General features: G+C 44.3%; 1 protein-coding gene across 1 annotated transcript in view; it reads right to left on the reverse strand.

The window, feature by feature from the left end:
* Positions 1-8,531, reverse strand: part of RUNX1 (RUNX family transcription factor 1) — a 174,558-nt gene extending 166,027 nt beyond the window's left edge. The window contains exons 1-2 of the mRNA XM_068425022.1: positions 8,467-8,531; positions 8,166-8,279 (exon numbers count right to left, since the gene is read on the reverse strand). Coding sequence (XP_068281123.1) covers positions 8,166-8,220 — 55 coding nt within the window. The 5' untranslated portion in view covers positions 8,221-8,279; positions 8,467-8,531. The remainder of the gene's footprint in view (positions 1-8,165; positions 8,280-8,466) is intronic.
* Between the last annotated feature and the right edge of the window lie 13,938 nt (positions 8,532-22,469).

Raw genomic sequence — 22,469 nt, forward strand, 5'->3', positions numbered from 1 at the left:
GGTTTCATTGTTCTTAAATGACAGACCCTGCGCCACTGCAGTTGATGGCAATTTTGTCCCTGTCTGGGTGGAGTCAAGATATTATCCTAAGAATTGGCTCTGGGGCATGCTTTCTGCTCCTGATCATGTCTACAGACAAAAGGGGAAGCGTGCCTGCAGGCACGTGGGAGCAAAGCAATGCTAGCTTAAATCTACCTAGTCTGTATAACAACAGTAGTGAAAACTCAGAGGTATGTCTCCTGCCCCTGCTCGCCACCATGGTGTGTACCAATGTCTTCCAGAGGTTGGCTGGCGGTGACTTACACCCATGCGATTGCATCTGTCTCTGTTATCCTTGCTAGAGAGATGAAAGCCTTAATTTTGCTGTGCCAGCCTGCCTTCCACTACCTTTTGATACTGCAGCAAGTGTAAATAGAGACCTGAGCGCTGACAGGCAAGGAGGCTGGCCTGCCCACTGCAGAGGCTGTGACACCCCACTCCCAGCCCCTGCTCAGCACACTCACAGCATTTGCCTTCGCCAAAGCTGGCAACTGCAAGGTGCTTTAGCAATGCTTATAGAGCTCAGCATCCTTCGGTGCTTGTTCAAGGCTCCTATAAGTGCTCCGATACCTCCGAGGCACATGTCTGCCCAGCATGGCACAGGCATATGCCATAAAACAGGCTAGAAAATGGACTTATGAGAGATGCAGGCAGTGCTGGGGCTGAGAACATGCAAGACGTCTGTCACAAAAGAAACATGCTCAGCCCCACGCTGTGCCGCTTCGCCCCGAACATGCAAGGTATTTTGCAAAGAGTCATCTTTCTCTTTTAAAGACCACGAAAAGGCACTTGAAGGGCTGGGTCAATGCCTTCTGAGGTTGCTGATTTGAGAATGATCGCAGGGCTTGCCCTATAGTACAGCTGAGTTAAATGTTTATAGCAAGTCACATAAAACTTGACAGGTTTCAAGCTTCCTTGCACCTCATTCACAGAAAGGTTTGTAAGAGAGGTGAGCCTTTCAACTTACAGTCAAAACCCTACCAAAGGGCAGCTTCTGAGCACATCCCAAAAGCACAGCTTCAGCGTGAAACCAGACAACAGAAAACACATTGAAAGACAAAATACTCAGAAGGCAAAAGAAAAAGCCCCAAGCCCCTGACTCAGACTGCTTGTGGGTTCACTGGAATCAGAAACTTAAAACTAAAAGCAGAGGCTGAAAAAAAACCCCAGATTGATCAAAGCCAGAGAAAATCTTCTCGCAGATCTTCATGAAGTGAAACTACCCAATTTCACAGAGTTTCACTTGCAAGCAGAAGTGGTGAGCCCTGTGGACAGTATTAAGGATGAATTGGAAACTCTACCAGGTAGCAGCTACAATCACTCTCTCTTTCCCTGCTTTCACAGTCAATTCTTCTGTGCTCTTTTTTTTTTTTTTCCTATTTCAATTGTCTGAATACATCTTTATAGAGAATTTGATGTTTTGGACTAAAATGTATCTTAGTCACAAGCCCACGCCTTACTTTTACTTTGCTGGGACCTAAGTGGAAGAAAAGGCATTTCTTATGAAAATTGATTGCATTGGGAATCTGTATATATAATTTCTAGTCTCCTTTCCACTGGCAGCAAGAATGATGTCTTGCATTCAGTATCACTGTGGATATGCTGGTGCATGCATGGGCCTCACCAATGTAGTGTAGATCTTTGCAGGTGCTATATTGCTCCAAACGCCACCACTGTTGCCACCCCGTACAGTTCATTAATACTCTTCAGAGAGGAGATATCCATACTGCTCATTTACTGTTTGGGAAGCTGACTCAAGTCTATACAAATATTACCCATTCTCTAATGGAATGAGGACGCCAGAAGAGGTAATGAGGTAGTGTAATGTTTTCTTGTCCTTCTCTCAGACCAGTGATTCACCTGTCCAGTGGTCTGTCTCTCTCTGTGGCCAGTACCACATGTCATGGAGGAAGCCACAATTCATTTTGCAGATGACAGACCTGCTTACATGGGAAGCTTTCTTTCCAAGATTTAACAGAGATCGGTTTGTGCTCTGAAATATGGCAGTGAGAGACAAAGGGAGAACTTAACCCTTCCAAAGCTTCTTTTTTCTTTTCCTGGCTGGTACATATTAAGAAACTGTTGTGTATATACAGACACAGATGTTTTAAGAATCCTGCTAGACTCTTGGTTTCAATGGGTTTTTATGGCAGTGAGTTCTAGGCTGTAATTGCCCACTGTTTAAAAAAAATTCCACCATACCTTGCCCCATTGACTAAGTACAGAGAAAGGAATAGGAGTGACTGAGTGAGCTGACTGTCAGAGTTGTTTTAGAAAAAAACCCAAACAAACAGAAAACACAAGTAAATAAATAAAAATTGAAAAAAATCTGAGCAAACACATCCTTGCACACTGCAGTCTGCAGGAACACAGAAAATCCGTCAGGCTCATGCCCTTGCAGTGAAGGGGTTGCATGGCCTGCACGGAGCTCCCACTCTGCACACTGGAGTGCCTCGTCTCTGTGCACAGGCTGATGCTCATGGCAGCCACCCCTCCCGAAACACTGCACACCCCAATTTAAACTCACACTCCGTGTCCGGGAGGCCTGTGCTGGCACAGGGAAGATAGAGATGCCAATCAGGCAGGTCCCTCTCCAGCCAGCCTCAATCCATCCTCTTACCCAGAGCCAGAGTTACATCTTCCTTGCTGCCGCCCTCACCCAGCAGCCCATCAGGCACCCGTGCATTTGGGCACAAGCAGACCAAGCCTCTGACGGCGGTTGTTACAGCTTCGTGGTGCAGCCCTCCTCCTCCGCCGAGCTACCAGGGCCAGCCAGGTACTCTGTGGCAGCCTCCTACGTGCAAACCCTTGCCCTGTGTGTGCAGGAGGAAGACAAGTTTCCCTGTCTCATCACAGGGGTGAGCAACCTCCAATTGTCACTTAATGAGGCACCACAGCTGGCAGCTTCTGCAGAGCACTAGCCCACCCTAACTTTTTCCTGCAGACGGCAATCCCCCTTAGCTCTCGAGCCTGCTCTGCATTTCACCCTTGCTCTGCACAACAGTACAAGAGGACCTTAGGCTAACACCCCTGCCCAGCCCTCAGGGCACCCCTTTGAGGTGCAGCAGAGACCACTGGGACCCAGCAGATCCCCTCTGCCTGTGGCGGGGTGTCAAAATCAGATGAGCTTCTCCTGTTGTTTTAACAGCCTCATAGTTTTACAGGGAAATGCCTTTGCCATTTCCTTAGGATTGCTTCTACTTAGCTTTTAAAAGCAAGTATGTCTATTTCTAAATCCAAGAACAATAATTTCTTTGTCACTCTTGGTTTAGGTATAGACTCTGCCCTCTCAAATAACAGGATGATGCAGATACTCATTCTGTGTTCTGAAGTAAAATTCTTCAGGAGTTCATAAATTACTTTCACAAACTTGCCAGTGTCACTGGCCTTCATATGCATTTAAAGATAAGCAGACTGTTCTTTTGGGGTCATGTCTTTGCAGTCAAACTAAACAGTGATTATCTTCTAGTCGTGAAACAAATGCAGTTTATTTTCTATTCATGTTGCATGCACCGTCAGCCTGGGGAAGATATTTTTGTTTCGCACTAGAGAGATACCTCGGAGCTGGAGTTTGGCTCTCGTGGTAAAACATGGTCCAAGGCAGAGCTGTCATCCAACGATCGCTTATTAATGGCCACATGATGAAGGGCAAGTCAATTTGGGGGATCTGCAAGCCAGCCATAACTCTAAGTCCTTGCTAAGACTGTCATCACAACACATCATTACGCTGAGTGTGGCTGGTTAAACAGTCTAATATTTTGGCCTAGGATAAAATCTCTTGATCTTACCAAAGCATTGTATTCATCTCTGTCAGATACTTTACCCCTTGCTTCACAGGAATCCCTGTGTTCAGGTCTTGCAACTTTTCTCAAGGCTTTTAAATGAAAAAAGGCTCAAACAGAGAGAAGGCAGACATTGTGCAAGTTTTTTCCTATAGTAAGCCAAGGTTTTTATGAGCTTTAGTTCTATTTCCTATTCACAAGATGCAGTTAGTATTTTATAATGATGACACAAATTAACTCTTTGTTACAGTTCAGGCAGTCTGCAAAAGTGCTGGAAAACTTTCTCTCTCCTCCACGCAGTGACAACGTAGTTTAAGTTATTGTGAAAAGATAGATTTCTTCTACTGGGCGAATGAATGAAAATAAGTGGCAGTGTTGGGTACTGTGCATCTCCCAGAGAAGCGCATCTTTGGCAGAGTTACTCCTAGTATATGGCCACTTCTCCTAATGTCACCAATTTTAGAGGGCTGAAATCAATACCAATTTGCTACCCTGCTCCTCACGCAGCACCCTCTGCAGACAAACATTTACCCCTAGGGAAGTCTCATATGCTGAGAGTATGAGACTGCAGATGTAGTCTTGGATAACAGGGAGCCTCTGATCACCTCATCCCTCCGCTCGCCTACAGCGCCCGTGCCTTTAGGAGTCTACCAACGTAAATCCCATCACAAGGCAAGTCAGAGCCACTAACTTTCAATGAGAAGCAGTATGCTTAGGTATAGGTGTCCACAGGTCTGGGCAGGGAAGCCGTTCAGAGCAGGAATAGCTTCTTGCTACAGTTTTTTTTATTTGCAAAGGAAGAAACTCACAATGGCTGGGCCCTACTTATTGGGGGTGTATTAGAACTAAGAAGAACGTGTGTACAGTGTATTTTTCCATGTTGTAAAAGTGCTCTGCTGGAGTTCATTTCCATTTGATAAGAAACCAACGAAATATTGCACCACAAGTTTTCATTGCCTCGATTAATTAATAAAAAATACAACAAAGGCAAAACCAGGAGTAACCTTCTTTGTATATTGAAATAATTAGACCTTGCAGCAAAAGGAAACATGAGGAAAAAGTGCCCTTCTGGAAAATATTACCCTTCATCCTATTTAGAGCCCTGTAAAAACCCTGCAAAAAGATTAGTTATTCTGTCTTCCTTTACAGGCAAAACTATTAGGAAACCTTACAGGACAGTTTAACGCCCTTAAGAAGTTAAAAGAACTTATGAGGTGGAGCAATACCATGTAATTATCTAGGTACCCTTTTAAAAATATATGTGCACTCTTTAATACAAGACTCTCCAACAGGTCTCATTTTGGTCTCCCTGCCCAAAAGATATCACTATGTTGACCCGGCCAATACACATGAACTTGTGTCTAACCCTCAATAAAACCAGCAAACCTGTCCTTATACTGTGAATCTTGCTAGAATAAAAGTTTAAACTACAGCCTTGCTGGTGCAGTCCTAGATTTGAGAAAGAGATGGAGTGATGTTTTTCTGCGGGTTGCACTGCAGCAGGACACTTAGAAATGCTCCTACCCTGTACTCCTGACACCAGGCCCAGACGGTAAACTGAAAGAGGCCATTAGGAAAATGAGGATGTCATTAAAAGCAGAGCTGGTCAACATTTGAATCGTGATCAGCATGAAGAGCACGCCACTGGAGGTTTCAGTATAATCCTCATTTCTTTACCTAGTGGCAGAAGCGAGGACCTGGTGTGGTGTGATAGAAAAAGGGCCATATCCTTTGTGGTGTACCACATTCAATCAATATGTCAGGCTTTCTACGTCTGTCACTGCTCGCAGGGGCTAGAACAATGGTTCTGCTTCCCCACTCCTCTCTTTTTTTCCCAATTTTCACATAGTATCACGCTAAAAAAGAGTTATGGATTTCCTTCTCAGAGAACTGTATGGACTGATAAAGTGAAATCCATGGCAGAAAACAACTTGTTATTTTTCACTTTACCTCATGATTTCAGTTAAGAGAGAAAGTGCAATAAGTTTTGGCAGGAAAAAAAAAAAGAGACAGTTTTGGACATGTTGAATGACCGGTCTATGTAAACACTGTTGAGAAAGCGGGTGAGAACAACTGACCCTAGGGATGATTATTTTTCTTGCTAAGAGGCCCAAGCATTACTTTTGCTGTGCCCAGGATTTTGAAATTGTGTGAAGTTCATTTGAATAAAGAAAGGAACAAAAAAAGAACTGCTGGAAAACTGTCACAGCCTTCCACGTTCAAACACAATATTCTTTCACAACAATGAAACATTTGCTTTATAACTCAACTGAAGCGCTGTTGCCCAAGCTTTTCTAGCACTGTACAGCAGGAGTTTGATCTTGCTTGTGCTGGGTACATACCAGGAGCTGTACCTGGATTGCCAAAACTGGATTAATGTCTTAAGGTGTCTAGCGCAAGACTTCTAGCCCAGTCCGCGAAGAAACACTAAATAGTGGTACTATAGTAACATTAACAATAATAATGAGAACAGTAATAAGGAGGAGGATAAAACCCATTCTGGAGTGTTGAGCTAAATCACTTGCTGGATTAACCAACTTTAATGAAACTCCTCCTTTTCTGGAAGAATCAGTCCTTGATCTCCAACAAGCTGCTCCCAGACTCTCTGGGCTCCTGCCTGCAATACAGCCTCAGCCTGTCCCGTGGGCTGGCTGTGCTCTGGCACTCGCTGCAAGCACTGCCCCGTGAGGTTCACTCTGTTTGTTATTTTATCAGAAACACAAAATTTCCTCAATAAGTCTTCCTGTGCTACAGATTAAACAGTAAACAGTTGGGTGAGATAAAAAAAAAAAAAGAATGGAAAAAAAAAGGCTGATGAAATGCAGGAAGATCCTTCTTGTTATTCTAGCAGTATTGCTTCCTTTGCTTGCTAGGGGTGCTGAGGAAATGTCAGCACTGCGAGCACCGCAGAGCAGTTAGCCACTTCTTGCTCACCCTTCAGCATCTCTCCTGCCCAGGCTAGAAGGTGCTGCGAGCCTGAGTGGCTCACGCAGCTCGCTGCGATTCAGCTCTCCTCCAGTGCCAGGAAAGACAGAGGTAGAAAAGCTTTTTACGTGAAGGGGAAAAAAAAAAGAACTGAAGCAAGGCAGGAGAGCGGGCTCGCGTTTGGGCAGGCTGCCCTCCGCCCGCATCCCACTCAAGGGAGCGCGGATCCACAGTAGCAGCAGCAGGGCGCCGGCAGAGCCGCTGCTTGCTGTGACACAGCAGCTGGGATGAGCCTTCCGCATTCCCCAGCCCGCTTATTAATACGAATAACTCATGACTCACACCGACACCGCCAGCGAGGCCGGGAAACTGTAGTCTGTAACTATAAAGAGTTATGAAGTGCTGCTCTCTGGCAGCACCCGGGGCCAAGCTCGACGAGCTTTGTGTGCCTTGTCATCCAAACGGTCGCAGCCCTGCTGCAAAAAGGGCTTGAGTGGTCTGAGGGCTTGCGTGGAAAGGGGAAAAGTTCAGCTGTAGAATGAGCTATTTAGGAAGGTAGTTACGAGGAAGCAGACAAGTTTCTCGTGCCAGTCCCTGGCTTACTCCTATGAATAACCCATGACTAAACCACTAGCTCCACGGGGGGTTGTGAGAACATCAGAAGGAGCCTCTGAGCACACTTGGTCACTGGTAAAAAAAGACAGATTGCTGGGTGAAGCCCTTCAATCCTCCCCTCAGCCTTCACAGGGCTGCTTCATTTCTCTAAGGGTGGCTGCCTTGCAGTCACCTGAGAACTGCAAGGCATCAACAGAAACTCCAAGTTTATCCACGCCACTTCTTTTCCTGAGTCACGTGAGTTGCAGCTAACTTTAAGCAGGTTTATAAGCTTTTTCTGACTTCTCCCCGGTGAACATGCCCTTACCCAGGCTGATGGTCTAGCATAAGTGAAACAGCATCACGCTCTGCTGGCTGTACACACCAGCTTGCTGCTCACTCCCTGTTTTTCAGCCTGTAATGTCTGTCGTGTGCTGTTGGCTGTCATTTTTCATGGCAGTGGCTCAAAAAGTCGTAATTCTGCCAAAAAGAATCAAAAGGGGCTTGTGCAGCTGCTATTGTATCTGCAGTAATCCATGTGAGTTATTCTAGCACACTTTGGTATATGAAGAGAAAATTCACAAGCATGCAATGGCTGTTTGAACAGCTTAAATGAATCCTTGTTATAATCTCTTTAATGGACTGATAAGTAATGAGATGGTATTCCTGCAAGCTCAGATATTAGCTTCTATGAGAGTGCCTCAAAGAAAACTGAAGTGGGAAAAAGCATGTACTACAAGAATGTCTCCAGATACTCTCCAAACATGCATTTTCTTAAGTATGGGAAAGTAAAAAGTATATTTAGAAAGTCTGAATGGTACTTACCTCTCAAGAAGTGCTGGTAAGAAGGAAGTGAGTCAAATATGCTGTTTGAAGCCATTGTTTCCTCTTTAAAACTCACTCTCTTTTTACAGTGAAGGAATATATGATTTCTTCTACCTTGGGGAGTGAAAAATGAAGAATGGTCATTGCTACCACCCTCCTCCCAGCCATCACGCTCTGTTTTATCCGGGTGCCTCACGAGCAGCACAAAGCGGATTATAAGGTTCTTTTGCTAAAAGAACTCCGAAATTGTTTCTTAAAAAGAAAAAAAAATAGCGGATCGGTTGTGGTTGATGATGCTTACCACTCTATGAAACTCTGTGGTTTGCAGTCAAAACGATTCGCCCTGCCTGCTGACCAATATCCCGGACCCGCTCTTGTGTGACTGCCTCTGTACCCAACTTGTGGTTCTGTGGTTGTTTATGAGGCCCAAAGAAGTGTTTCACACAACCAAAATTACAAATTTAACTGTTCCCCTTTCCAGGACCTGCCTCCATTGGTCCCTTTGCATCACGTGACCTGAGTGATGTCTACTTACTTTTTTTTTTTTTTTTTTAACTTTCTGAAGTCATGCCCTACCCACTCCACCTGCCCTCCCCTGGGCTCTGCGAGGCAGCGATGGAGTCTGCTGAGGGAGGGAAAAGAAAAATGACTCACCGTCCCTGATGCTACAAGTGGTCTTGCTGAGTTAGTTCAACTCTGCTTGTTTTGTTGTTTGTGGTTTTTGGAACTACTGATTATTTTGATAGAGATTTCATTGCTGCTTATTCAATAGTAACTCAAACCCGGGTATTAGTTTGCTGCTAAGGCAGGATGTGTAAGTCACCCTGTACAACATCAGAAATCAACTGTAGGAAAGACCACTGGTTGGGGAAAGGACACTGTAAAGAGGTTTTTTAAAAAAAGTAAAAAAAAAAAAGAAAAAGAAACTGTCAGGGGATACAAAAAAAGCCCCAACATTATTTTGAATGTGCATGATGACATCCTTTAAGTGCTTGAAGGTCACTAGTCTCTCAGCCCACAGGAAAGGTTTGTAAGTTGCTTCCACAGGGTCGAGTCCAGTAGTCCTTGTTTAGCACAATTCCTATTCCTATCATAAGGATCCCTACCCAAGAGAAAACTTGAGTAAAATCCTCAGGATTTATCTCAGCATCTCTTGAGGTGATAACAGATCTGTTCTGTCCAAAATTCTTCCATTTCCTTCTCCCTCCACAGAAGAAGAAAAAAAAAGAAAAAAAAAGTTCCTAAACCTAATAATCAATTGGCAGTTCTGGCTCTGGCTGTGACAATGCAAAAAGAGGGGAGAAAAGTCACTTACTACATACAGCATAGAGAAACAGCTGCTGTGCCACCTTATGTCTCTGTTTCCTCTCTTCTGAACACTCGGCAGCAGCCCTTTCCCACCTCGCTGCAAACCAGAGGACGCCTCACACCTGTACAGCCTGAGGTTCAGCACACTGAAACCCATGAAACCTTTGCCAAGAAACCCGTGGCAATAAAAGGACTGCACCGACAGCAGGGCTGAAGCAGCACGAGACTTTCCCCGCACCCTCTGAGTGACTACCACGGTGAAAGAACTCCCCTGGAAGAAAAGCAAGAAGCCTTTGCAAAATTATCAAAAATACTGGTAGGTGGAGCACAAATACGTAGCAACACACAGTTCCTCCTGCAAGGAGCTCACAGCCAACCCCCCTGGCACACAGATACCACTTGCGCAGCCTGATGCCAGACTTCTGTAGGACTCTGCAGAAACACCTCTTGCACTGAGGAGCAGGGATTCTCAGACAAAATTAGGTGCTTAATGCGTTTGAATTTTTTCTGCTTGTTGCAACTATGGAAGTGGAATGACTTTTCATGACACTGCCTCCATTTCTAGCACAAATGCAATCTACCCAGAGCATCCTGAATTGCTTTCAGGGTTAGCAGTGAGCTACATGTGTGCGTGCAATAGGTTTTCCTCAGAAAAATTCAATCTGCTGAAACAGAAGCTTCTTATGATGCAAAAGGATGTGGCAGTTCTAGCGACACATATTACCGAGGAAATTGGGAAATTTTCCCAAATGAATTTCCAGAAAAAAACCAGAGCCATTCTGAGCAGCAAGACCAGGAAGGTTAGGAGAGTTTGCTACCATGCGCTGCGCCCAGCTCGAACACCTGCTGTGCTTGAATCAGGCCAGTAACTCAAAGCTTGGCTTTTTTGCTTACCGGCTCTTCCAGAGCCTTCTGCAACCAGACCAAACCAACGTTTTGGCTGGTCCGGGATAAACCTCTCCCCACTCCCAGAGCTGGGACTCCTTCCACTCCCACGTAAATAATTCAACAAGCCTCCGCCAAAAGACGAAACCTGACAGCAACACCGACTCCCTTCGGGCGCTTGCCCGGGAGACGGGATGCTCCAGGAGGTGCACCCCCGCCACCTGGCCCGGCCCGGCCCGGCCCCGGCCCCGGGCGGGATGGGTGCCCGCGGGCGGGCGCTGCGGGGCCGGTGCCGGCAGAGGGAGCTCGGGGCGGCGGGACGAGCCCGCAGCCCGGGGAGCGGTGCTCCCTCGGAAGGGCAGAGAGCTCGAAGCCGCGCAAAGCTCGGAGTCGAAGTGACCCGGGAAGGCACCGGCGGGTGGCCGAGCCGGGAGGGGGATGTTGGCTCCATTTCTCCCTGCACTGCCTGTGCGGTTGGGTTGTGCCATGCGGTGTGATGCGGCTGGAAGTCACGCAACCGGCTGTACGTTCATCCAGCATGTCGGCTCATTTCAGCTTCACTTTCTCAGGGTAACTGCCCCAGAAACGTGATTATACAAGTTTAACCCGGCTGGTCAGAGAGCAGAACCAAGACCTTACAGCACGTTCACCTAAGTGTAAGCCAAGCCCCCAAATTTCAGACTGATCTGTCACCACATAAAAAAGAGATTTTAAAATCAGGGACATAGAAGAGATATATCATGTGCTGAGTTACCTGTGGCTATGTATCTATCTGCTCTTTCCCAAAAGGTAGGATGTATTATAAAGATTTTAAGTTACATCAGAGGTCTGAGACAAGGCCAACAGGAATGTATTGCAGGGAGCCCGAGGAACCAGGCTGCTGCGGGGGTGTGCTTGGGCAAGCTCACTGCTGTGGCAGGGAAAAATCAGACCCCCTTATTTCTGACCCTTTGTCTTGGCATCCAGGAAAGAGACCTTTCCTGCAGGAGATCTACTCCCTGGCTACTTCAGAAGGCACAAGCCATCACAGCCTTAAATCACTATTTGTGCTGCATTTTATTTCTCTTTTTCTAGCACTCAATGGGCTGGGGCAGGAGAGCTGCCAGGGCTGGGATGGACACCCAGACAGCTAGAGTATGTGCCATGAGCGTCCGCAGAGCTTTGGGCAGCACCCAGCAGCACAGCATGCCAGCACACAGTGAATGTCAGCTATGTTAATACCTTCACCTCAGTCATCTGCCATGAAGGCCGTGGCATAGCTATGCTATGCGACAAGCAACAGTTGGGCTGGTTTTGTCTTCTCATAGCTAGGGCATATGATGCAAGGAAAAAGCCTGAGTGTTTCGACATGTAGCCTGCCACTCCGGTCTCTGCTCTGCCAACAGTCAGCTGCAAATAGTACATGGGAATATGCTTTATTAAGGTCTAACCACCTTGAATTTTCAAGGAAAGGACTGTGCTATGTGGGTCTGTGCTAGACTCAAGCAGAAGGATGGAAGACTCTTCTTCCAGGCCGCTGCTACATCCACCAGAGAAGACATGAATCCTAAAAAAGTGGGCAAGGGTTGCTGGCAATGCTCAATGCACCACAGTACCATTTTATGCTGGGTGCACATCAGCTGTTCCTACAGCCTTACAACAAATCTATGTCAAAATGTACTGTTAGCATAGCTAGCATTGCTCAGAGGAGAGGAATAAACTGGATCATTTCACAATTCCTGCCCCGCATCCAAATGTTGCTATGTGAGCTGCGCCACCATTAATGCCAGTCACAATTTTTTTTTTAAAGCTATCCTATAGTTACTGTAAACAGAAGCCCTTAGAAAGCTCATGTCACTGGTACTTAGACATCCTTTGCTTTCTAATGAATAAGATGTAAGATAATGGTTAACCTTCAGGGACTAATATCAGTCTTAGATCTAGAAGCTGACACATCATGAAACAAATTAACAAGCGACCACATGACAATGGAAAGATCAAATTATCATGCCAGCAGTCATTTGTTTAATTCGGTGTATGGGGTAGGACTCAAAGATTTAGGCATACTGAAGAATATATTTCCTGCGTTAGTACTGCAGAGCATGGCCATGTTGGCTGGGGTTGATGGCTGGAACGTGACCTCCAGCAAACAAGCCCTGACACCAGGCATGTATGAACTCTGAAGCCTTGGTCAACAGGTCCCATTTGGAATCTCATAAGGTTGCCAACATTTGGAAAAAAACACCACCACTCCCTCCCTCAAACCCTCAACAGAAGTCCAGTTTTTTAAGAGCAAATACTTAAGGTCTCACTGGTAGGAATGATAAATTGACACAGAAAAAGCTCTGAGCGCTAAGATTTATCAGTCTCTACATCTAAACCAACTTTTTCCCTTCGCAGAGCACAGTAATCACCCTATCCCACCAAGGTATGCCTCAGAGGCCAGCTACCTTGCAGGCTGCAAAATCCTGCAAGCTACTGAGAGGCCCAAAACAGAATGATTTAGGGATTATTTTGGCCGCTCTCAGGAGGTGTTGGGAGGTCAGGTTTACAGTTTGAGGTTTGACACAACAATGTAGGGAGGCGCATAGTCTCTCCATCTGCCCTACAAATGACTGGCTGTATATAAACAACGGCTTCCTTCCCTCCACTGATAGCAGCCTCTCAGTTTTCATCCTCGTTTCAATTTAGGCTGGCTTTAATCCCTTGAGATCTTCCAGACAGACACCGTATGTCTCAATGCAGCAGGATGTGTTCAACCCTGGGGCATAATCTGCATGTTAGATGCACTCTGCTGCTCTGCTCCATCACAGGCAAAGCCTGGACTTCACCAAGTGAAATGCACAGTGTGCCTGACCAGCCTCAGACAAAGCTGGTTGGGTTCAAACATAAGCAGGGATGGACAAGTGCTAAATGGATTGAGGCGATTCAGAGCAGGAGAATGCCAGGAGAATGCCATTCCTTTACATCCACTTGTCCCATCAACAGGACAGAGCAAGAGTAAAGCAAAGCAAATGCTCACAGTGAGAGGACCAAAAATTTCCTTGAGGCTAGCGGGCAAGGGCAAACTCCAAATCTTGCACACTCCAGTTTCGGTAAACGCCCTAGTCAGCCAAGGCACACCACGCTGCACTTCACAGCACCCTCTCACCAACGCCCAACATACCCAAAAGAAACATGACCCAGGTTCTCCCTGTCAAAACTTTGCATGCTAAGGCTTTTGGCACAGATCTTGCAGAGAGGAAACTGAGAGGAGGTGAGAAGCTGCCTGTGTATTTTGCTTAATATATAATTTATGTTTTCCCTCAACACTCTCCCTTGCTTCCTACTTTTCTGGAAGCTGAAGTGAAGGCTTCAGGCTTCCAACACCTGCATGAGTCTTCCTCTATCCAGCAGTGTCAGAAAGAGACCTCAAGTTCTCAGCCTTTCTAAAAGAAAAAATACTGCCAGCTGCCAACCTAAACCCTCACCGTGTGTCAAAGGTGGATGCTATCGAATGGCAGCATTAGGAACCTTGAGTCTGAATCACTTATAGAGTTAGCGCTGAGAGGCTGAGAATGTCATGGGCCAGGCAGTCCTGCAAAATCACCAAGGAACAGCAGAGCTTGAGTTACAGAACAGCAAACTGATATTGTAGTAAGCTGGAGCTGCTGGCACTCATTTGCCATCAGCAGGGAGCTCTGGTTTATGGTGGCCTCTCATAATCTTGTGAATGAGGCATAAGAGTTATGAAAATAATAATTAAAACAAATGCGAAGGAGAATATTCACCAAAAGATGCCATTTCAGAGGAATTGGATCTGCCTGTGAATTGATGCTGTCAGTCAACACAGCAGAGGAGAGCATGGAAACATTTTAAAACAACACCCGAATGTTTCACTCTGACAGTTTCAAAATAAAATGTTTTAAGTTTTCATTTCAAAATTGACCCAGATTAAATAACTAAGCTAAAAAAAGACTGACCTAAATGAACTGTTTCCGTCTGGTCTTCCTGTTTTTCAGCCATACCAAAAATGCTACATCAGTGCTGCTGCAGAGTGCTCTGGTACAGAAACCTGACCAGTATCACTCCACCACTTTTGGTCCTTTTTCTCCCTGAATACAAGAGTTGTTTTATTTATTTCCAATAATTTATTTTCAGTAATAGATTTTGAAGGGTTTTTCATCAGCCTTTTGCTGGTGGATTAGTCAAATGCTTGTGGGCAGTGGGGGAAAAGGTGGAAAAGTGGGAAAAAAAGGAATAACAAGAAACTTGTGGGGAAGGAGGGGAAAAGGAAAGGTCTCAAAAATCCAGATAAGCACCTAAACATGTTTGCACATAGTAGCTCACATAAAACTTCTGAGCATTTTTTATTTTCTGGCAAATATTGCAAAGGTTGCAGGCCAGCCCCAATTCAGATCTGTCCTACACATCACTAAACTCTCTGTGAAAATCAGTGAGTGCCAGGGATGTGCTACTCCCTCGGGATAGACACAGCTATGTCTGACTAGAGGTGATGCACACTGGTAAAAACAAGCAGTTCCCCACCCTATTGACTTTTTTCCTTTTTTTATCACCTCCTGAGGGGCAAACTCCAGCCAGAGTCCCAGCCCACCCTTTACATCCACAAGTGCCACCACTTTACACCGTCTCAATATCTGCACGAGCAAAACCCCATTTGGATGAAAATAAAATAGAGAAACAGCTCAAGGCAGTTAAACAACATCGTGACACTAATCAGTGGCTAGAAGTGAACTTCGGTTAAATATTCAAGGACTGAATTTGAACTTTTGTCAGTAAAGTCGCAAAGGTAACACAGTGAAACGGGTAATACATACTCACTTTTCTTCATGTGAGTTGTTTTACTGGAATCAGTGGGATTACTCACAAGTGGGGGAAAATTTTGCAGAGTTTGCCATCTCTTGCTTTGTGTTTTTAGGCACACCAGTAAGATTGTCTAGATATGAGCTGTTGTTCCACTGTTTGCTTTTTAGGATGTACTAGGTGATGCTTTTCAAAGCAACTCGTTGTTCTCCTACAAATGTAGAAAACGAGAAATTAAATATCTACTTAATAAGAAGTAGCTACTTTAGAAAGAGAAGTAATCCAGGTAATTTAGTGATAAAACTTCAAATTACTTATCTGGTACTTCTCTCTGGGCTTAGAGAATAGTGCTTGGCACCTGTATTTCACAGGGGATTCTAGCAAAACTACCTTATTCTGTCTTATTGCTCATAAAAGTCTTTAATGCTTACGACAGGGCTCTCTCACTGTAAGAATATCAGCATGTTGCGAATGATGGATATGTTAAATCTGATGCTGGTAACAAGCTCTCAGGGATGGCTGCTGTTTTTATGGCTATGCCAACCTCTTCCCAGTATGGTGCCATGACATGAGTTGGCTGTGGGTGAACTAGCTGGTGGCTTGGGAGTTGCACCTGGTTACTGCCCTCTGCCAAAACAGTCTGCTACTGACTCTGCACCAAGGTCCAGTCTGATCCAGTATGAAAGACGGATGGATGCCTGCCCAGTGCAGCCCCTGTAAACCACAAACAGATTCCCAGGGAAGATTTTCCAAATGCTGTACAAAGGATTCAGGCACCCATATACTAAAGGAATCTGGCTGAAAAATGCTCACCAGATTTATTTATATATGTTTAATAAAAGTCACTCCTAACAAGCTTTAATGGTTTCCCCTGCCTTGTCTGATAATGATTAGTACACTAATTTTGCCTAGTCATGATTAGGAGCAGGGAAGATGCCTAACAAGCAGGATCTGGGAGGACCTTTTGGGTGTAAGAGACAGCACAGAGGAAATATGGCTGTGAACAAGAGATTGAGGAGCATCCATTTGCAATAGCAATTCCACAACATGAGAAAAGTCAAGAGGAGAAGGAAAGAGAGAGAGAGGAGAAGCTAGAAGAAAATGGAAAGTCAGAGATAAATTCAGAGAGAGAAGAATGTGATCAGGGAAACGGACAAGTCTTGCAGGAATTGCAATGAGGGCAGGTGGACTCTGTTACAGAAAACAGAACCAGACATTCATGAAAAAGGCATGTAGCATCATATAAATGAACCTTTACCACTAAATGAAGCAGAGGAGTGCTGTTGTTCATCCAGCCTTAAATGAAAGAGTGGAAGTGACAATTTGCCCTGAACTAGTGCAAAAAAGTTATTGTCACAGACTTTTTGAAGGAAAGGTTTAATGCTATGACTGCATCCTGAGAAACAGCTTAACAAAAGAGAGAGTGGTCAAATGGGTAGTTTACCTAATTTTTCCATGCTGGATTTAGTCGTCTCTTCTTCCATATGTGCTCCTCATGGCATGTCTGGGTTTTTTCCCCTTTCCGCAACATGAAATGCTTGAGTGTCTTAATTGCTGGCTTGCAGATGTGCTAAGTTGAAGTGGAGGGCAGCTGCGAGTTGGGCACATCCTGCAAAACAATGTTTGAGTTTCTCTTGTTGTCAGCCACAGCACATCTCCACCATTACATATACTACAAACATCCTGGTGGTCCCTGTCAGGACAATGGCTGGAGAAAAAAAAAAATCCCAAACCTATACCCTCTTTTGATTACAATAAAATTTGTTGTGGCTATGAGAGTATCTGTATCTTATGACCTTCGCCTACAGGCCAGCAAACAGCCTGGCCCCTACACATGTGTGGCCATTCAGTGACAGGCATGACTGGGTCTGATCCAGCCCCCACTGAAAGCGACTGAAGGCTTTCCTAAACAGCCAGCAGCTGCTGCACTGGACACGTTTTTGTGATGAGAAAAGTCTCTCGAGCAGGCAAAGAATGCATTTGTTTTCCCAGAGACTACAGTCTTCCTGCCCATGCAGCATCCACACCTTTACTCATACAACAGATAAAAGGGCTGAAGGCAAGATAAGGTGTAGTCAGATTGCTCCATAAAAGAGAGCTTCAGTCTTACTTTTTGTGTAGATCATCGTATATTGGGCCACTATTTCACCCAATATCAGTATATCTGATAATGTAGATGTGCTGGCAGTGCCATAATCAACATACTATTTCTCTTAGTCCTTAAAAAAACTTAAGCGTATTCATGTTTGTCAGCAGGATGAAGTAGCCTGGAGAAGGTTAATGAGAGTTAACTGTAATTTCACCTTCATTTAAGGTTTGCTCCTGAAGGAGAGAAGTGCTGGTGGATCATAGAATGGGAGTGTGAGTTGATGAGAGGTCCAGTCATTAGCAACAGAGCGCCATTCACATCACTTAATAAGCTTGTCATCTGTTGGCCAACCTACAAAGTTGCATCTTGCAAAGATGCAAGATTCCCTGTAGCCTCAAGGTAGTGCATAGCAATAAACAGGCAGACACCAGAATGGGAAGGAAACCTGCAAATGAAAAGTTTTGATTCTGTTTTTACAAGCACTGAATCATGTTCAACCCTCTCTGTTAAATTTTACTCTTTGTTCAGTAGCTAAATACAGGAAAATGCCAGTTTTCAGTAGAATTTGTTGTTACAAGCTTAGAGTTACTGAGAACAGAATTTCATGCTTCTCTCTGCAAACTTCTATTCAGTAGTTCTAGAAATTATGAGGAAAATCTTCCCTGAAATACCATACCAGAGCCCTCTTAGCCCAGGCTACAAGCATATACATAAAAAAAGATCATACCACAACACAGAAAGCAACAATATGCAAAACTGGTTTTTGTGTTGACAAAGGTTTAATGCTGTGAACTTAGTACACCTGTAGGAAAAACGAGCAACTCTCTTTGGTTTGGGAGGGAAGGTGATCTTATTGAAACAATCCTTCTGTTAGAAAGTCTCCTGTAGACTTGATGGTGAAAATTGTTGGTAGTACCTAATGATTTTCCATACTCCCACCATGAGCCTGTGGAAAGATTTGGCAACAGGAAGTCTAGTCCTTTCTGAAAATTAAGTCCCCTTAATTTGGTTCATAGAACCTATCAGAAGACAGAGGCACTCTTCACCATTAGCTGCTTCTGAAACTCTTGGTCATAGTGTATACTTACCTATCAATTTTTTCTGAAGCCCTTGTTCCCAATGTTTCAATGCCCAATAGCATCAAAATAAAAATCATGGCAACAGGGTATGCTTTCCCAACAACTACCACAGATATTTCTATTTAATAAGTAGTTCCTCCTGGTTTAGGTTCAGTAAACATTCAAGGCAATCAAGGAAAGTTGCTGCAGGTTTCCATTTTGCTGGAGGGATTATGATGTCTTCCAGCCTGCCAGGGCCTAACTGAAAAAAGTGATGTGGAACAAAGACCTGGAATGAAAGGTGGGATCCTTGGGAAAGAAATCTTTCCAAACCCTGCTGCGATCAGTAGCTTGACCAGTGAAAACTTTTGGATACCCTGGAGCTCTGTTCCTCTTTGCTCTGCATTACTCACCATCAACGGTAGAGTGATCTTGCTCTTTCCAGGAGCAAATGCCTTGAAACAAGCTGACATTCTCATCTTTGTGGGTCAGTTTGCCAGTGGATCGATAACAAAATACATTTCACTGTCAATTCATAACACGTGAGTTTCTTGCCCTGCAGTGTAACTGAACAGCCCTTAGCTGGAGGTGTGGGGGGTGCCTGTTTGAGAAATTGCAGTGAATGGGGCAGGGATATCTTTCCCAGACTGAACCTCTGAATGCTACTTGCTGCCTGTTCATCTCTGAAAACATACAACCAAACAGTGTTCAAAGGTGCTTCTTCCCTGGCAAAGTCTCATGCCAAGTGCCCTCAAGGGAAAGCATTTGGGGAATCCTTGGATCTCCTCTGATTGCAGCATCACGGCACATTGAGCTTCAGAACAGACCACACAGATGGATGAAATGTCAGCAGAAGGAAATCCATGAAAGGAGACTGCTTACTGGGATATCGACAGAAATCACCATTTCAAACATCTGAAAGCCTGCTCTAATGCCTACTAAACTCAATGGAAATAATGTCACTGGAAGGGAGCCCCTGATTTTTGAACCGTAGTCTTAAAATAAGCACATTTATTTTTTTTGTCTATGGTTTATTTATTTTGTCTTTGGGAGCTGGCAATGGTTTATTTGCTTAAAGCTAGCTATGTAGAGTTTGTGAGATTGTACGCAGCTTCAGGCATGCTGGGGCTGCAACTTAATCCCTCACAGAGCTATCCTGCTAGGAGAGTATGTTACATGTCCTTTATTTTGCTCTGTCCCTTTAAAAAACAGAACTATCTCCTTATCTGTACATTTATCTAACTTTAAGGTCTTATGACTGTGAACACTGCTAAGAACAAAAAAAGGGTTAACAAGCACATTCAAGGGAAGGGAGACTTTGTGCCTTACAGTGAATCTTAGGACTTCCAGTGAAAGTGGTTGCAGCTTATTTAGATTCCTTTAAAACCTGAAGAGTGACTGTCACCTAGTTTGGTTTCGTTTCTTCCTCCGTGGAGTCTGAGAAGAGGTACGGTCTGAGATGAGCTAATCAGGAGTGCATCAGTTCTTACGTACTATTTCCTCCTGTGCCCCTTTAAGGCGGTTAATGAAAAAATGCTGAGAAGTTATGTCTGAATAATCTCTCTCTTGCTGGGGGTACTAGAAATCTTCCATTTACCCAGGCAGGCCAAGGAAAGGGAAGTCTCTGGGCGTGGCAGGCTTGGTAGCATTGTAGCTAAGCTTCCCTTCTGAGCTCTCTGAAAGCCCTTCCTTGTACTCATCACAAAGCTTTGCCTACAGAGTCTATACTAACTGGCTTGCCCATGGTGCAGAGGTTGGCTTTTACTATCTAATACATTCCACCAAAGTTACATAGTTATAAAGTTACAAAGTTATATGTCTTGTATATGTATATTTTTTTTTCTTGTCCAGCAAGTAAATACCTTGCTGTGCAAACCCATCACTGTTCAGGAGTTGGATAACAGAAGCTGCCCCAGAGGCAGTGCCTGCTCCCAGTGGGGGGTCTTTCATATTCCCAACCACTTTCAAGCTCCTGGAACAGTTTAGGAGCTCCATATGAAGTATATGAAGCATATGAAGGTATGACTTTATGAGTTGGAGACTACATATATTCAACCCGAAAGCCACGCTGCTTTTAGGAGGAGAGCGTGACAGAGCGGTTAGTGTTGCCTTCTGATCTGCATGTGATAGAGTGCAGAAGAAAGTGTCAAGACATGTAGAAATGTGCACTCATGCACCTGCAAGAGGTGACAGGAGCGGGACAACAAAGACATAGAGATCAAGGAATGCCCCTCAGAGCCAGACTAGGTAAGGGAGTAAAAAAGGGGGAACATCAGTGAAGTGGCAGTGATGCATTTCTGTAACTGTTTGTTCCTAGCAACTGTATTGCCAGCCTGGGGGTTTATGCACTCTACAACTGTTTAGCAAGTTTTTGCTACTGATCTGAACAGTTTACAGTTTAAACGGTATATAAGACATGACTGATCCTCCCTTCAGGCTTGGACAATGACACAGAAAGTGGCAGTAATTTGCCGAGGAAGTCTGCAAGAGGGCAGAGAACTCAACAGCAAAGCGGCTTAACTCTAGCTACTCTGAGAATAAACCATCTTGACTATGGCTGAATGGGCCAAATATATGCCAGCTCTTTTCCTTCAAGTTTGCTTCCTCTACTTGCTCTTAATAAATGTCTGAGTTTGTTTTCTTTTCTATTTAGACCTTTTGAGACTTTTACGATTTTAAGCTAAAGGGCACTTCAATTCTGTCATCTTCAAAAGGCAGTACAGGATGAGCTGATGCACATCCTTGAAGATCAGATGTGAAGTGTGACGACAATCCTGCCTCCATTCTCAGGCTGCCAGCAGAGTGAAGAACAACTAAAGCAGAAGCAAGAGTTCCCTCCAAATGCAAATTGATCTGTGGCACTACAAAGTAGGAGAAAATTACTGTAAAAGACTGGAATTCTATCTTTTAATTTGCTTTTGTTTGCTTGTACAAAGTAGGTTGTTTCTTTGTTCCCTTTTATTTCCTTTCAAGCCAGAGAATAAATTGGCTGTGAGGCTGAGCATATAAGCCTTTGAAATAAGCTCTCGTACCTAACAAAACACAACTGTACCTTATACACACATGCAAAATAGAAGATATTCCATTACTTTATCTTCATTTTTCTTTTGTTCAGACATTTCTCTGGCATTCAGTGGAAAGATAGCTGTGGTATGGGAGGCACAGTAAATGCTAATTAAATAAAATATTAAAACAGTCTGCATCAAAGTTGAGTAGAAGTGATCAACAACAGATTTTCTTCTTTGTTACTTAGGAAATTCATGCATTTCTATATCATTTGGTAATAATGCATAATGCACGTACTTTACGTGGTATTGAAATATTATGCCATGGCCAATGACATAATATCATAAGAAAAACCTCAAATAGCATTTCCAGAGGGTAGCAGTCAGCCAGTTATGTCTTGATATCAGAGCCTGGACAGCAGCCCTGAAATTGTCTAAGTTGAGAAATATGTGAGAAAACCCACTTTGGTCAGTATCCTAAATGAAAGTCAATATTAATATATGTATTTTTAATAAGTTATGATCTGCTTTCAGTTACCTGCTTAGGTCAGGTTCGTTAAAGCCTACCTACTTCGGCACTGTTTAACATTAGTCACCAGATGAGAATGGTGTTCCTGGGAACAGAGGTGTGGTTTTACCAAGTATGCACTCACTTCTCCGTCAGTGCGGGAAAAATATTTTTGTCCTTTCTGAGCCCTTTAAGCAACATCATTAATGCAAATAATGACTCTTTCAGATAGATTCCTTGTATTTAATGATGGGAAGAGGGAAGAAGGGATTTTTCATAGGGTTAAACTGTACCTTAATCACAGACAGATGCCTGGCTGCAAAGGGTGTTTCAGAGGAGCGGTACCCCGGGAGTGTTTTTGCAGTTGCGAGGAGATTGTGTGCACATGCACATGTGTGCCGAACAAGCAGTAATCTAACACTTGCCCTCCAAGGAAAGAGTGGGTCTGCTGTTCACTGGGGAGGGAAATCTGATAACAGATCCTAAGGAAACCACAGTGAGTATTACATCTTTCATGTAAGTCTTTATGGAAATGGTCAGCTACAAGGAGCTGACTTACATGGTCCTGCTGTTGACAGGGAGGCAAGCATCCGAGCTCATATAGAAAATAATGGCAAGAAGTAATAGTGCCAAGGAATGGCCATTGCTGAGGACCTGACCTCTACATCA

This window comes from Nyctibius grandis, chromosome 2 (assembly GCF_013368605.1).
Source record: "Nyctibius grandis isolate bNycGra1 chromosome 2, bNycGra1.pri, whole genome shotgun sequence".
Lineage (NCBI taxonomy): Eukaryota > Metazoa > Chordata > Aves > Nyctibiiformes > Nyctibiidae > Nyctibius > Nyctibius grandis.